General features: G+C 49.0%; 1 protein-coding gene across 3 annotated transcripts in view; it reads right to left on the bottom strand.

Moving 5' to 3' along the window:
• VWA5B1 (von Willebrand factor A domain containing 5B1) overlaps nt 1–16,260 on the bottom strand; it is a 59,006-nt gene that overhangs the window by 5,585 nt on the left and 37,161 nt on the right. For all 3 annotated transcript variants that reach the window (XM_082684456.1, XM_082684455.1, XM_082684457.1), the window contains exons 12-21: nt 15,472–15,657; nt 13,077–13,260; nt 12,017–12,207; nt 8,553–8,754; nt 7,744–8,058; nt 5,792–5,929; nt 2,926–3,057; nt 1,643–1,717; nt 926–995; nt 268–385 (exon numbers count right to left, since the gene is read on the bottom strand). In XM_082684456.1, the coding sequence (XP_082540582.1) occupies nt 268–385; nt 926–995; nt 1,643–1,717; nt 2,926–3,057; nt 5,792–5,929; nt 7,744–8,058; nt 8,553–8,754; nt 12,017–12,207; nt 13,077–13,260; nt 15,472–15,657 (1,611 nt within the window). The remainder of the gene's footprint in view (nt 1–267; nt 386–925; nt 996–1,642; nt 1,718–2,925; nt 3,058–5,791; nt 5,930–7,743; nt 8,059–8,552; nt 8,755–12,016; nt 12,208–13,076; nt 13,261–15,471; nt 15,658–16,260) is intronic.

The following is a 16,260-nucleotide window of genomic DNA, read 5'->3' as shown; positions in this document are numbered from 1 at the left end:
GAAAATAAACACACATAGATGGTGGAGTAGAACGCAAAATTCCTGTGAATTTTTAAAGCCAAGAGAGCAGATTGCAAAGAATATTCGTGATGCTGGCGCTGGCTTCTAGCAGCACTCTTAGGCCCCCCGGTTCTTGCCCGGCTGCCTACTTGGGGGGGAAGGTCTCAGTCTTCTTCCCTTTGGGAAGGGGGACAGGTGGGCAGGAGGCTCCCAGGAAGGCCCCTCAGGGAGTGTTAGAGGCTGAGGTCTGGGGTCTGGGGCACTCACCAGTGGGATGTAGTCGAAACTCTGGGTCCCTGGGCTTGACTCTGGAGCCTTGGTCAGCGGTTTGTTCAGGAAGCCCTTGGCTGCCCGAGTCAGCAGCCTGGACTTGCTCAGACTCAGCCTGTGTGGGCGGAAGCGGGGAAGAGTGGCCAGAGCTGTCCCCTGGTGTCCCCGGTCATTCCACCCCACCCAGTGCCCGCTCAGCTGCCCCCAAAAGTCAGGGCCAGAAGGGACATGAAAGATGGCTTCCTCCAACTTCCTCATTTGGTAGCTGGGGAAACTGAGGCCCAGGGAGGGGAGCTTGTGCTTCCTGAGTCACTCAGTGAGTTAGCGGCAGCCTAGATGACGAATAGGTGAGGGTTCTTTCTGGGGCCCTCTTCCAAGAGCATGCTCTCGTTCAGCCCAGTGGCCAGAGCAGCTTAGGCTAGCTCTCCCGGGGGATTTGCACCTGCACAGAGACCACAGCGGTGGAGGCGGGGGGGCTTCCACAGTGTGAAGACCAGAAGGCGGTGTATCTGGGTAAGGGGGCCTTCTCAATACCCTTCAGATTGTTCATTTTTGTCTAAATGTCAGGTTGGACCTGCTTTCCGCCTTCCAAGCAGGAACGGCCCTGGGGAAGCAGGTGGTGGCACAGCCTACCTCGAGGGGAGACCCCACGTACCTGGATCCAAAGAGAGAGTCTGAGGTCTTGAAGGAAGAAAGGGTATTGGTGGCCAGACTGCGCAGGGGACCTGGAGAGCCATAGAACGACAGTTGGGGCATGACAGACGACCCTGTCCACAGGCTTCCTGCCCTGGAGTGGGGGGGAACGGAGGCCCAGAGAGGAGCAGGGGCCTGCCTCCATCCCTGGGGGATCCGAGCTAACCGTTAGACTACAGGATTGCTTTTGGTCCAGGTGGTGTGGGGAAGGATGAAATACGTATGTCCACGTGTAAGAAATAGGCCTCTGAGTTTCCATGGCCAGTGGCTGTTGGTGTCTTCTGGAAGGTTACCCGTGGGGGACAGTGATGGCTTCACATCAGCCCCTCCCCCATCCCTGAGAGGGGGACATTGAGTTTCCTTCCCTGGCACATTGTGGAGGCTTCTGAGCAGGGTTAGGTGGTAGAATGGTCTCTCAGCTGGGAATCGGGAAGTCCGATTCCAGGCCTGGTGTTGTTACTAACTTGCTGTGTGACCTTGGACAAGTCCCTTGACTTCTCTGAGTCTTAGTTTCCACATCTTTAGATTGAGGGTACTCCTCTATTAATCTCACGCAGGGGTGTTTTGAGGAATAAATGAACCACTGAGGACTTTGTTGAGCTAAGACACTCTCTTGGCCAGTGGGTCAGTCACTGTCCCTACCTTAACTAAGGACAGAGTCAGCTGACCACCTACTCACCTTCGGAAGCAATGTACTTCTCGCGGCCCGGGGACGTGGTCTCACCAAAGGGTGCAGTGGGGCTTTCTTCCTCATCTACAACAGATGATGAAGCCAGTGAGGCCTGAGCTCCTCTGGCCCTCCCTCTCTCACTTATCCCCCCAAGGAGAGTGAAGGTCCAAATCCACACTATGTGTGGGGTGGGCTGGCAGAGCCTGCTTGCGTGCACCTTTGTCTTCCAGAGATAACACCCCTGGTCTACCCTAAGAGTCCCACGCTTGCTCGCTCTCTCTCTCTCTCAAAATAAATAAATAAATTTATTAATTTAAAGAAAAGAAGGGATTTGTGATTTTGAGGGAAGCCATGGGCCACCAAGAACTAAGCTATGGAGAAATGAAAAGGTAAACAGAAACTTCCTCTGGACGCGAAGCCCAGCTTGCCTCAGGACTTACAGCTGCCCCCACCCCTTCCACCGCCACTGCAGCCCCATCCCCAGTTTGGGAGGCCCTGAGGGACCAAAGAGCTGGCAGAGCTTTTTAATTCTGGAGTTACACATTCTTCTACCCCTCACACACTGTTCCTTTTTCACCCCATCAATGTCTGTGAGAACTTTCGAGTTCCTCAGGTAAAAACTTAGTACGATCTGGGTGTCTGGCCTCGTGGCCAGGTGGGACTTCTGATGTACTTCCCATGCACAGGAGGAGGCCGAGATCCTCACTGAATGTGAGAGGGCGTGAAGGAAGCAGGGGTTAGGACCTGTGCAGCAGTTAGGCTGTCTTTGGAGGGACCAAAAGACATGCATGCATTCAGGACACAGAGAGTTAAAACTATTCCTGTGAATGAGTGCCAGGTCACAAAAGGGTCAACTCATGGACACTTAAGGACCTGACAAAATCAGGCAAAGGCAGAAAGGAAGCTTTGGGAATCCTGAAAGCAGCAGATGGTGGGACCCAGGCAGATGAAGCTGCTTCTCTGTTCCTCGCTTCCCCCCTTGCTTATTAGGTTTCCTGGCCTTTGGTGCCTGAGAGGACTCAAGAGATTGCAGCTGAGAACAGCCCCGGGGCTGGGCCGACTTTGAAAGGGGGGGCGGGGGGATGGTGCGGGCACGTGGGCTCCCGGCAGCTCTCTCAGCAAAGCTGTGTTAATGGTGATGGTGGCACACTGAGTCTTGTCTGGGAGGCCTGGCCTCACCTGGGCTCTGCAAGGGGACCCAGAGCGCAGACTCAGAGCCTGGCTTCTGGGAGCCTTGGACACCAGGGTGCCTCCCAGGCTTAGGCATAGAACACACATGAGGCAGCTCTTACTTAGGTTCTGGAATTTGCCATCTCCTGCTGCCGAGTCTTCCCCGAGCAGGGTCTGCGACCGTCCGAAGCCAGCAGCCAGGCCTCTCCTCTGTCGGGTCAGGACCTGAGAGTTGACCATCCGCCATGCGGCACCTTCACAAGGATAAGGAGAGGGGGTCAGTTGGGGACAACTGTGTTCGTCTTTGCCTTTCCCCCGTGAACTTTGGAGCCAGAATGACCTGGGTTTGAACTTCAGTCCCATCTCTTAGTAGCTGGGGGGGGGGGGTGCTAGCCCCTCTGTGCCTCAGTTTCCTCATCTGGAAAAGGAGGATAATAACCTTGCCAGGTGCGTGCTATTGCCAAGACGATGCTCAGGAAGCAGTAATGTTTTCTAGTTAGTTAAAAGGCTGGTTTTCTTAGAACATCCCATTTTTCATTCTCTCCTAATTTGTGGTCTCAGAGACCAAGGTTCCCCTTCCCCTCCCACAGGGCAAGCCCCTGGAGTCACAGGGCCTCAAACACCACGTGGATAAAGAGAAATGAAGCTATAGCACCCTTAAGTGAGTTTTTGGGAGCTCCACTCTTGGAGAACAAAAGTCTGTAAACTAACTATTCCTTAAAAAAAATGGGGAGTTTGGGGCGCCTTGGTGGCTCAGTGGATTAAGCCTCTGCCTTCGGCTCAAGTCATGATCTCAGGGTCCTGGGATCAAGCCCCGTATCGGGCTCTCTGCTCAGTGGGGAGCCTGCTTCCCCCTCTCTCTCTGCTTGCCTCTCTGCCTACTTGTGATCTCTCTCTCTGTCAAATAAATAAATAAAATCTTTAAAAAAAATAAAAAATAAAATAAATGAGGAGTTCTACGGGGAGGTAAGTTTGGAAGAAGCTGCAAACTAGAGTCCCTTCTCTGAGCCTCGTGATGTATGTTAACATACTAAAGGCTCTGACAAGTTCTGCAATCAAGAAAACTGTTGAACTTTATTTAATCCAGTGCTTCCTAAATGTATTTCCTAAACTGGGACTTCCTAGTTTGCGCAGAATGGCCGTGCTCAAGACATGCACTTAGGGTCCTGGTTTCGTGAACTACACTTTGGGAAGTACTGATCCAGGTCTTAGGGGGCTGTGGGACTTAGGTTAAGACATGGACCAGCTCTCTGAACCTTCCAGGCTGTGTGTGCTACAGACGCTAGGGGGATGGTCTGAGACGGGCAGGGAGGGAGAGAATGTCATTTGGGTTGACAAAGCCCAGTGAATGAAAATATGCCTAGTGCAGCAACAGTCTGGGCCGCTGGCCAGAGCCCGAAATGAGAGCAACCCAAGGAGGGAACAGGTCATCGATGGTTTTGGTGCCATAGATAAAAAGCAGCAGGAGAGGAGGGAGACGGGAACAAGGAGAAGCACATTTTGTTTTTAAACATTCTTTCAGGAGATCTGCTAAAAAAAAACAAAAAAGAAAGAAAAAGAAAGGGAAAAAAAGGAGCTGCAGAGGGTAGGAAAATGTAATTCAGGAAAGAAAAAGTACATATAGTTTATGTACCTATGAAAAGTATCTCACCAAAAAAAAAAAAAAAAAAAAAAAACCTAAAAAAATCCCCAGAGAGAGATTCTTCCCTTGCCTAGGAGCCTGGCAGCATTTAGAAAGACAAGCAGCGCACAGTGTTGGTGCAAAGCCGACCCCCTGAACAACCTTTGTAGTCAGGTCACTTTGAAAAACTTTAAAACTCATCCCAGTTTTAAACAGGCAGGACTTTTGATCTGCAATCTTACTTCAGAGAGTTAATTAGCCCCAAGGAGATAACCTGACAGGGGCATAAAGATGTTCTTTGGGGGCGCCTGAGTGGGTTAAGCCTCTGCCTTTGGCTTGGGTCATGATCTCAGGGTCCTGGGATCAGCCCCGTATTGGGCTCTCTGCTCAGCAGGGAGCCTGCTCCTCCCCCCCTCCGCCCCACCGCCCCTCTCTGCCTGCCTCTGCCTACTTGTGATCTCTGTCTGTCAAATAAATAAAATCTTAAAAAAAAAAGATGTTCTTTGCACCATAATTTACAATAATCAAGAGGGGAGTAAAATGAAGGTCTAGTATCTGGGGGGCTCATGGAAAAGGTTCTGATAAACGTTAAGTGGTAATTGAGAGGATCAGGAGGGAGTACAGACTCTGCAGCCAGGCCACGGGATTCCAAGCCTAGCTTTGCCTCTCAGTGCTGTGTGACCTTGGGCAGGGAGCTTAGCTCCCTCTGCTTCTATCTTCTCACCTGTAAAATAGGGGTAATAATAGCATCTACTTTGCAGAGCTGTGTTGAGGATTAAGACATTCGATGTAGATAAAGTGCTTTGGAATCCTGTCTAATTGATGAACATAGAAAACCCTGTAGCTATTGAAGTGGTGATAGACATTCACCTTCGTGGAAAGATTTTTTTCCACACCCACATTTGGTAGAACACAGCACCTATCAGTATAATCCAACTCAGGAAAAATTATCTGTCTTTTGACTTCATAGAGAGAAGTCTGGAAAGATGGTCACGCCAAGGAGGTAAGGAGGTACTCATTTCTGGATGACTGTCAAGTCCAGGCATTTTTATTTATTTTATGTCTTTCTGTATTTTAGAATTTTCTATGGAGAGCGCACACATTGTCCCAATTGGAAGAATACAGTCAAGTCCTATTCCTTTGGTGGGAAAAAGGGAGTGGGGGTGGTTTCGTTGTCCTTTGCAGAATAGTGGGTAGGGGTTCACGTACCCACCACCCTGTGGTGACTGAACCATTGGCCAGGGGCCTTTTTGCTTCTGGGCCATTCTTTGTACCCCTCTCTGCGGGTCTGCGCTCCTTTGTGTCCCAGTTCCCCTCTGCCAGCCAAGGGGGGCTGCTTGGCCCTCAGAAGAGCCCATCTGCCTTACCAGAGTTGGGGTACCCCACCACGGTGGGCAGGTACCGGCTCTTGCTCACGTCCACAGGCATGAAGACTGTATACTTGCTGATGACGTTGCAGGCTTTGCTGGTGTGCACAGCGTTCGCCTGATAACGGCGGCTGGACCCTGCGGAGGGAGAGGCTGGGGGTCAGTGTGTGGACCCAGAAAGTCCCAGCTGACCCAGGAATTCTGGAAGCTAAAAGAAGGACTAGACCAGTGGTCTCTGTCTTTGGGATTCCAGAAGCCCTTCAAATCAAAGGGTTTGTGCACTTGCCAGTTAAGAACATTAACCCCCGCCCCCAAGATTATTAACCTCCATCATCATTTCATAAAATGAGGACATTTTAATGTAAAAGAGCTAAGACATCTAGGACAAAAAGATAGTTACACCCCTTAAATAACTTGAGTGTTATTTAAAAAAAAAATCCTCTAGGGGTACCTGGTGGCTCAGTCAGTGGCCTGAGTGTGCCACCCTCAATCTTGGGGTTGTGAGTTCGAGCCCCAGGTTGGGTGTAGAAATTACTTAAAAATAAAAGCTAAAAGCAAAAAAGCAAAACCCCCAAACCCTCTCTGTCACCCGTATTGTCTATTTTAATTTTGCAGCTATCCGATAAAAACTATGCTGCAGGATTTCACAGGTCCCCTGGCAGGGTGGGGACCACTGGTCTGGCCCATTGGGACAATCTTGTAGAGAAGATTGAAAACCAGAGAGGGATAGCAGAAAACACAGGGTCACACAGCGAGTTAGTAATGGCCCTGGGATCAGAACTCTCAGAATGCTCTGACCTCCAAACCCAAGTTCTTCCCACAAAACAGGTGAGCAGTCTCCAGAGGGTTGTGTGTTCTCTGTATCTATACCCATCTATTCTCAGTGTGCACCATCGTGATCCCAGGAATCACGGTCTTAGGAAATTTTGCCCCAATTCCTGAACTCCGTTAGTTCCCCGCCATCCCTGTTACAGGATTTCTTGGAACCCTGTATTTCTTAATAGGACAATCAGGCCAAATGCAATCAATTAATTATGCGCGCAATTATTTGATTCATGTTGGCTTCCCCGCTAGTGCGTGCGTTAAGGATTGGAATTGTGGTGGTCACTGCACTGTTCAGCCTCGAGCCTGGCCCCGAAATGATCCAAAATCAATAAATGGCGTTGAGGAATGAGTGAGCTGACCAACTAGGTCTAGTGGGTTCTGTAATAAGGTGTGGTCCCAGGGGAGCAGGTCAGGGGCGATCCGGCTGGCCCCGTTGTTCTGTCTCTGGAGGCCTACGGGGGGCGCTGCAAGGAGACGCCCTGGGAAGTGAGAAGGAATGGGTACTGCAGCAGCCGGGGAAAAGGAAAGAGAGGAGAGGACAGGACAGATCAACGGATCACCAGATCTCCAGATCCCCGGATCACCGGAAGGGATGGGAGGGGTGAAGGAACCCAGGGCTAGCCGGGAGGCATCTGGGGGCTGGGTGACCGGGCGGGGCGAGGGGTGGCGGTGATCAAGGAAGGGATGGAACCCTAGGCTCAGTGTGTGTGTGTGTGTGTGTGGTGGGGGGCAGGGGAGGTGGAGGTTGGGGCTGGTTGTGCTGGGACCGTGGGGAGTCACCGGGAGGCAATGGTGCGTGGTGGGCGGGCGGTGGAGAGGGGGGGCGAAGAGATGGAGCACTAGACAGTGGCGGGCTGTGGGAAGAAGGAAGTTGCTGAAGCCTGGGGAGGAGAGCAGATCACCCTTGGGTGGGCCAGGAGGAGGGTGGGGCCTTCCGCGGGACCTTATGGAGGGGGTAGGGCCCGGGGTGGGGAGGAGGAGAGAGGATCACGGTGGGGGCTGTAAGATGGGGCGTTGGGCGGGGCTGCGAGGAGGGGGCGGGGCCCTGAAGTGGGGAGGGGTATGGGGCGGGGCTTCGAGGAGGGGCTCCCGGAGGCGGTCAGGAGCCCGCTGGCAGCGGAGCTCACCTGGCTCGATCTCGCCTTCGCGCTGCGCCAGCTGCTCGAAGTCGCGGATGATGGCGCGGGCCGCCAGGTGGTGGAAGGTCTCGCTCCACAGGTCGGCGTCGTGTGCCCCTCCCCGCTCCGGGCCGGGGGGCCCCAGCTCAAAGGTCACTTCCCACTGCAAACGTTGACTGTCCCGCAAGCCCTTGACCACGGCCTTGCCCAGCACCGGGCCTGGAGTGGGGGGCCTGCCCGAATTGATCCGCTCCTCGGACTCTGAAGGGGGCTCCCAGTCCGAGGACGTCTCAGTCTCGAAGGCGGAAGGGTGATGGGATGGTTCTGCGGGCAGAGGGACAACCAAGCGGTGCTCTGAGCTGGGGCACAGAGGGTCAACCCTCAGGGACGTCATTCCTCCCCAGGGCGCAGACATCGCGAAGCAAGTACAGTCTTCTTCCCCCTACCCTCCACCTCGAGGAACACACGACTTCTTCCCTAGGGCAGCTGGATGGTATGGACCTGTCCCCAACATGGGGCAGACCCACCTCCAGGAATCCAGTACCCGAGGTGGCCAGATAGGGTGGGGTGGGGACACTTGGGCAGTGAAGAGTGCAGCCACAGGGACATCTGGGAGCCTCACAGCCAACCCAAGGGCCAGGTTGGTCCAGGAAGATCAGGATTTGTGAGGTTCTCTGGCATAGACGGGCCTTTCCACCCCCCTCCCCGCCAAGGGCACAGACAAAGGCGTTTGCCCTCAGTCCTATCATATGAAGCTGGGCTACAGTCAAGAATTCGTCCCTGTCCCCGATCAGGTCCTAAACCCTGTAGGCACTTACCCAGGTCCCCAGGGCTACGTCTGTCTGAGGCAAGCTTCAGGCTAGACCCAAGATCTTGCTCTTTCATGGGGCTCCAGGTCTGGGTCTCCTGGCTGGAGGGCAGGCTGGGTTGGCAGCCTTGGGGCAGCAGAGAGGGCCTTCGGGCCCCTGGGCCCCGGAGTTTGGGGCCCTGGCTCAGGTCCAGACCACTGTTCAGCAAGGGCTAGGAGTGCAAGAGGGAGGGGTGGAAGCTGAGATCCTGGTGGCTGCCCCTTCCCTCCACCCCTAGCCACAGCTCTTTCTCAGGGCACCCCAGGTCCTATAGTACTGCAGGCCACATAACCTACTCTCCACTACCCATGAGAACCATCAACACAGATAATCCCAAAGCATGGATACAGCCCAAACCATGGAAAACTGTGAAAAATCACATACCAGGGATAATATTCTAAACCCACTCTTTTTTTTTCCATAAAGTTTAAAACTTTGTGTGTGTGTTGGAAGGAGGCTAAAATTATCAGCCTTTTCCTTATGTCTTCTCATATGTCATGCTTAAAAGGTCTTTCCCACTCAAAAAAAAATTCTAGAATTTTTATGATTTATTTTTGTTTGCTTAAATCTTTGACTCACATGAAATTTATTTTAGTGTAAAGAAATAGGAACAAACCTTTTCCTTGGTTTTCTCAGTAGTACAGATCTCAACACCACTTCTTAAATATGGTTCATTCATTAAGTTTCTAAGGTTTATCAATCTCCCACCTGTATCCTGTCAAAGCTCACATGTACATTGGTTTTATTTCTGGACCTTCTCTTCTGTATTGTGGATTTAATCTGTCTGTTCTTGTGCTGGTACAAAAAACGCCAAAAGGCCTGGGATAAACTGGGAAATATAGCTGCAACACGCATGACAAAGATCATTTTCAAGAAAAAGGTCTTATAAATCACTGGGGCAGGGAGGCAGAGGGAGACTATGGATTCAGGGTATCTATAGGCAATACACGGAAAAAGTATCCAATAAACCCATGAAAAAAATGCTCTGCCTCATGAACATTGCTCTAAAATAAAATAAGTTATATGATTTTTTTCCATCTTCCAGATTGGCAGATATTTAAACATTTGATGACGCCTACTGTGGCCAACTGGGAGACAGGGTTTCTCTTGTGGACCGTTGATGGGAGTATGAACTTGAGGCACACCTGTGGGAGGACACGTTAGCTGTGTGCTGTCTAGCAACATTAAATATGCACAAGCTCTTTTGACCCAATGATTCCATTTTTAGAGGTTCTGTGGAAATGCACAGGAAGTGAATATCTATGTGCATGTTTGTAGATTCGTTGCAGCATTGTTTGTAAAAGTGAATCTTTGGACATTCTCAAAATGCACATCTAATGGGGGTGACAAATGAGTTATGGAAGATACATGCAATGGAATGCCACACAACAAACACTGAAATGAAAGAGTCAGATTTCTTCATACCAGGGTGGGAAGATGTCCAAGATCAAACATATCTTAAAAAAGTAAATTGCAACCGTTCTGTATTTTGACTGTGGAGATAGTTACAGAACTATGCGTATGTCAAAACTCACAGAACTGTTCACCAAAAAGAGGAATTTTACTGAATACCAAAGAGAGAGAGAGAGAGAGAGAATTAAAAAGACATTAAAAGAGTAAATTAAAGATTTGCGTTTGGATTTTGGAGATATCCAATGATAATTGGATATAATTGGAGATTTGCAATGGGATTATGCAAAACACATATGTGTGTTTTGTGTGTGTGTGTGTGTGTGTGTGTGTGTGTAGTATTTTTGGAAGGAAACATTGAAAATCAGAGGGTTTGGGCACAGGGAAGGGATAATTTTTTTACTTTATACCTGCCTGAACTGTTTGAGGGTTTTCATTGCAAACTCTGAGTAAGTAATACATACTTACTTACATAATTAAAGAATATTAAATTAATTAAAAATGAATTTTGTGCCTCCGGGAGCACATATGTTTGGTAGGGGGAAGGGGGTGGGGCAGGGGCAAAAGGCACTTGCAGGGTGAAACAGAAAAAGTGCCTCTCAGGTTTTTAGGTCAACAGTTAATCATGGAGGTTTTCTCATCTCTATTAGGTATTTACTGGGAAGAGGATTGTGTCTCTCCATTAGATAGGGGCTCCTTAGGGCAAGGGCTGGGCTCCTCCTTCCTGTCTCCTCTGGGCCTGAGGTCCTAGAGATGGTACAAGGGTGTGGGAGAAGAAAGGGACTGGTCACTGGTTGGATGGCCTTGGTAGGAGCTGGTATTCAGCCAGATCCTGGGTTCCAAGGGGTACTTAATCCCTGTCTCCCATCAGAGGCTGGGATTCCCCTCACCCCTGCCCTACCATCATCAACACACTGAGAAACAGACGCTGCTACAGTTTCCATAGCAACGGATTAGTCTAAGATTCAGCCTTTCACCCAGCCAGAGGCTTCAGGGAGGGTGTATGTGTGTGCTCATGTGTGTGTGCGTGTGCTGGCATGTGTGTGTGCGTGTACAGGGGAGAATTAGATTGGAGAAGAAGCTGAGCAAGGATGGGCCAGGAGCAAGCAGTAAAGAACAGATGCTAAACTGCCCAGACCTCTCACCAAGGAGAGTTGCATTTAAAGGACACCTAGTGTATACCAGGGGCTGCACCAGGCATTTCCTCTCCTATCAGCCATTGCCTGCAAGTCTTCCACTTAGAGTCAATGCCTGCTGATGGCAGTTAGCTCAATCCGCTGTACAAACGACTCTCCCCATTTCCTAGATGGAAAAGTTGGGGCTCAGAGAGGGTAAGCAACATGTGTTTGAGGAGCAGAGTCCACCTGACTCCAAGGTCAGCGTCTTCTAGCTGCATCAAGTGATTCCTGGTTAAGCACAGAGAAGGGCTCGCAGGGACAAGGTGGCAATATCTCTCCCCTTGGGAACTAGAGGAGCTTATGGAAAGGCAGGGAGGAATGGCGATGGTGGGTGGAAGGGGGAGAGCGAAGGGCTGCTTTTATTGGACCGTCACTTACAATGACAAAGCTACATGAAACCCATTCTTAAGAAAGTGGATAAAGTATGCAGATAATAACAAACACCAATTTGGTTTAGGGCTGTGTTTCTCCATCTGGTGGTTTTACCCTCTTCCCTAGGGACATTTGGTAATGAGTGCAGACTGGTTTGGTTATCATGGATGAAGGTGGTATTCAGCTGATCGAAGCCAGGGATGCTGTCAAACATTCTGCAAGACATAGCCCCTTCGAATGAGTGTCAATGGGGCTGCTCCTGGCCAGCTGGGAAGTACTGTGTGTGGAGAATGGGTGATGTCACTGAATACTGGATACCATTATTATAAAGAGGCTCAAGCGGATCAAGATCCAGAAAAATGAGGAAGAAGACACTCATTTTGCAGTATAAATAGTGGACCTTGTGGCTGAAGCAGGAGACAGCTCTCTCCCCAGCTATGGTCTCCCCAACTCCAACCCGCCCTGCTCAGGTACCTGCAGATCAATCTGCCACCAAGGGTCATCTGTGATGCTCTGGTTGGTGAGGTCCTGCAGCTTGGCTTTCCGAAGTGGGTATCTCTTGGCAGGCACTGTGGGGTCGCTTGCTGTGGGAGCCCTTGGGGAGGGCTTGTGGTGGGTGATCTGGTTGGTGCTGTATGCCCGCCGTCGCTGGGAGAAGTCTAGAGCTGGGTAGGGTGGTGACAAGGGGAGCCAGCAGGGTGGGGAAGAGTGGAGAAAGAGAGAGAGGCCTGCATGCTCCTTTCCTGCTTGGAAAATTCTTGCATTACCCACTGTCTGCCTGATGAAATATTTGTAGATGTCTCACCAACCCTGGCATTCAAAGCCTTACGTAAACTGGGGTCCTAATCCATCTACCCAGCTACTGTCCTTTCTGCTCCTTTTTCAGTGTACCCTGTGCTTCAAATGTAAGAGATGAGTAATCAATTGCGATATGTTTTCTAGGTGTCACATTTCTACATCTTTGCTCAGCCAGTTTCTGCGGCCTGGAATCTCCTCTCCCTTCCCACGTCTAAGAAGCAGTGCCCTCATTATGTCTCTGTTGATATCGTCTAACAATGTGTCTTTTCTTGGGACCTCCCACAGCTTATTAAACTTCACTCTGGTCCCTGTCACTCTGCTTCTATCAATATTAGAGCCAATTGTATCTCTTCCCCTAGGCAGAGAACTTCTGAAAGACAAGAATTCATGTTTGCATCATCTTTGTTTCCCATGCTGTGTTTGGTACTTAGCCTTAGTAGGTGATCAACAAATGCCCTATGAATGGAAATTAACACCATAAAGAGTGCAAACAGCTCTAGACCTGTCTGTACCTTCCTTCTTGCTGGGTTTCATGAGCTTAGCCAAGTTGCTTAACACGCCCAAGACTCAGTTTCATCATCTGTAAAATTGGTGAACTAGGACCCATCTTCACAGGTGCTAACTATTCAGTGAGATGGGTTCTATAAAGTGCTCAGCACAGAGTAAGTGCTCAGTAAAATGTAGCAATCATGGCCTCCCTGGGAAAAGGAGTGAAGACAAGGAGCAGCAGACTAACCAGGATTAGTGGTGGCATCTCCAGTGGTTGGCTGGGCATCTTTGGGTTGTCTGAGGTTGAAGTGTGACCCCATGCTCTTGGCAGAGTTTCTGGCGTCTGGGCTGGGCCCCTCATCCTGGGATTGGTAGAAGACAGAGCTACTGGACCCCTGGGAGTGAAGCATGCTGTATCGTCTCCTCTTGTCCTGGAAGGAGGCAGAGAAAAGAGGGCTGGGAGTAGATGTCAGAAAGAGCATTTGAAGGGGAGGTAGGGGTAGGACAGGAGGTGGGAGACATTCTATCTTTGAGGATCTGGAATAACAGGAAAGTTTTTTCTTGCTTGAGTCATTTGGGCAGACTTCCATTTAAGAGATGGTGAATGGAACTGACTCTTCATAACATTTATATTGTTTATATTTTTAATTATCTTCTTTATTTAAAAGAATTTTTAGTGTATTCTAAATGCCACTGCTGTCTCCAAGTAGGTAACCAAAATTAACAAAATGAACCATCTGTTCCTTCCCTTCCATTCTCCATGATATAAACACACATATATATAAAACATAAGGGCTTTGGGGGTAATTTTTATTTTACAAGAAGTGGATTATATTGCCTGCATTTATCAGTATCTTGGATTTTGCACTTAAAACATTTTGGAAGTCCTGTATATCAGCCATTCTTTTAAACCTTTGACTGTACAATATTCAACCACTCCTTATTTTTAAACCTTTGCTTTGGGATCCATTGTTTTTGCACCATAAAAAATTGCTACAGTGAATCCTTTGACATAAATCCATTGCATCACTTTTATTTCTAGGTGTTAGTTTCTTAGGACAGATTTCTGGGCTGAAAAGTTATGTATTTCTAATTTCATTAGTTATTTCTAGATTGCTTTCCAAAGGAGGGAAAGTCATACTTAAACCACAATAGGCAAGGATACCCTTCCCCAAGAGCTGTGTGGTATAAGGAGAAAACTTGGCCAGTTTTATGGGTAAGGAAAGGAGAAGGCTTTTATTTGATGGTTCCTTCCAGTGGTAGAGTCTGTTGACGATCGGATGCCTCCCAGACCTCCAAGAAGGGTCTAGATTGTTCAAAGACTGACCAACATTCTCTTTAGCATCTTCTCCCTGCTTTTGAACTCCCCGCTCTCCATAACACATTAACCATTACCCCGACCGTGATTCTTAGGAGAGTGTATAACATTCTAAAAGCTGGAAATATCACACACCCATTCTCACTTCTCTTGCAAGATTGAAAACACCTTTAATACAGAGCCCACCCTGGGGAGGGGGTGCCCAGTTGAGATGGCCGTGTGCCATCCCGTTCGCCATATTCCTCATCACCCCTCTTGCCTCTCTATGGACTCCGTGATAACGGCTATCCTTCATGGTGTTTTCTACTTTTATTTTTAGAAGTTCATTTTATTCATTTTATACCTGCCAGTCCCTTTAGGCAATGAGTTGGTGACTCCTGCTTGAAAATGAGGCAAGATGACAAATCCTTCAAGCAGAAGTGGAGAGACTCGCTAAAGAGGAGGGATGGGGGAACTTCAGGCAATCCCCCACATGAATTCCACCTTCCTTTGAGAAGTTCCTCACTTTTATCTCACTTCTGTCACCACATACAAGAGAATGATTCGTGTGAGTAAAACACAAACTCATCTGAGGAGACGTGACCTGAATAGAGCTTTTAGGGAAAGAAACCTAAGTGCGGTTGTTCTGAACGGAGTTGTTTGTCAAAAATCAATTTGGGGAGATTATGTCAAATGTGGGGACCTGGGCCTTATGCTCAAAGACTTTTATTCAGTAGACCTGGGTTGGAGCTTGGGTTCCGCATCTTTTTTTTTTTTTTTTTGGTAAGTATTTTTTAAATGAAATTAAAATGTATTTAAATTCAATTAACATATAGCATTAGTTTCAGAGGCAGAGTTCAGAAACCCTGCATTTTACTTTATCTTTTAAAAAAATTTATGTATTTATTTGAGAGAGAGAGTGAGTGAGAGAGCAAGCTGGGGGTGGGATAGGAAGGGAAGAGAGAATCCTGAGGCAGACTTCCTGCTTATTATAGAGCGCCTTGTGGGATTCAGTCTCGGGACACTGAGATTAAAAGCTGAGCTAAAATCAGGAGGTGGCCACTTACCCAACAGAACCAGCCAGGCACCCCTTGGGCTCTGCATTTTAGACATGTTCTCCCAATTTTTCTGCTACAGGGGATCTTAAGAACCACGTGTTGTGAGGATAACATTGACCCAAGCAGTGCCATCCTGACTGCGTGCCTACAGTCAGGCAACCAAACCCCACAACTGTAAGCCTAGACCCAATTACTTTCTAGAGGCTACCAATAGCCTTTCCAGCTAAGGGTGGCTTTGTGGGCATGGTACCGGAGCCCCACTGTTACGGAATGTCTAAGATACTTACAGATCTGGGATGGGAGATGTATAAGGAGGCATCACACACAATGCCATATCCCACCAGCCGCTCTCCGGGGAAGAGGGAGCTGGTGCTCACAGGTGAGATCAGGACCTCGGTGGTCTCAGGGAAGACCCACTCCACAGTTACATCACTCAGGACTGGGGCCATGGCCTTCTTCAGAGATTTGATCATCTGTTGGGCAGGGTCAGAACACAGGTTGTTGAGCAAGGACGTGCACAGAGGAAGAGTACAAAGACCATAGGGATATGAGCATGAAGGGGTGTGAGCAGAGAAGACGACACACTAGGTCTTGTCCAGCAGTGAATATGCCTCTAGCTTTTTAGACTACTAGAATGTCAGAGTTGGAGCAGATCTTTTTTCTCTAAGCTTAGCATTTTATAAGGAGGAGATCTAAGACCTAAAGAAAGGTTGTGACTAGCGTGGGACCCACAGAAAATTTGTGTCAGAGCATGGGACTGGAGAGTGATCTTGAGCAAATTAATTTGCCTTGCTGGGCCTCTGTTTCCTTTTCTGGTAAAGTGAGTAATTTTCAACTCTCAGTGTAGTTGGAAGAATTAGCTGAGATACTGGATTTGAAGTCGCTACCTCATGATAGGTGTTCAATAAATGACAGCTGTGGTTAAGCATCACCTAGGCTGATTTCTTCAGATATACTGCAAAGTTGGGGGAAAATGATTTGGGAATTGTGAGAGCCATAAGGGTGCACTCCCACATCTCCTTGAGGAAGACTATGATCTTTTGCTGCAAGGAATGCAGTTAGGTGATAGTCTCCAG

This window comes from Mustela nivalis, assembly GCF_964662115.1.
Source record: "Mustela nivalis genome assembly, chromosome: 10".
Classification (NCBI taxonomy): Eukaryota; Metazoa; Chordata; class Mammalia; order Carnivora; family Mustelidae; genus Mustela; species Mustela nivalis.
This window is presented reverse-complemented; position numbering and strand designations above follow the sequence as displayed.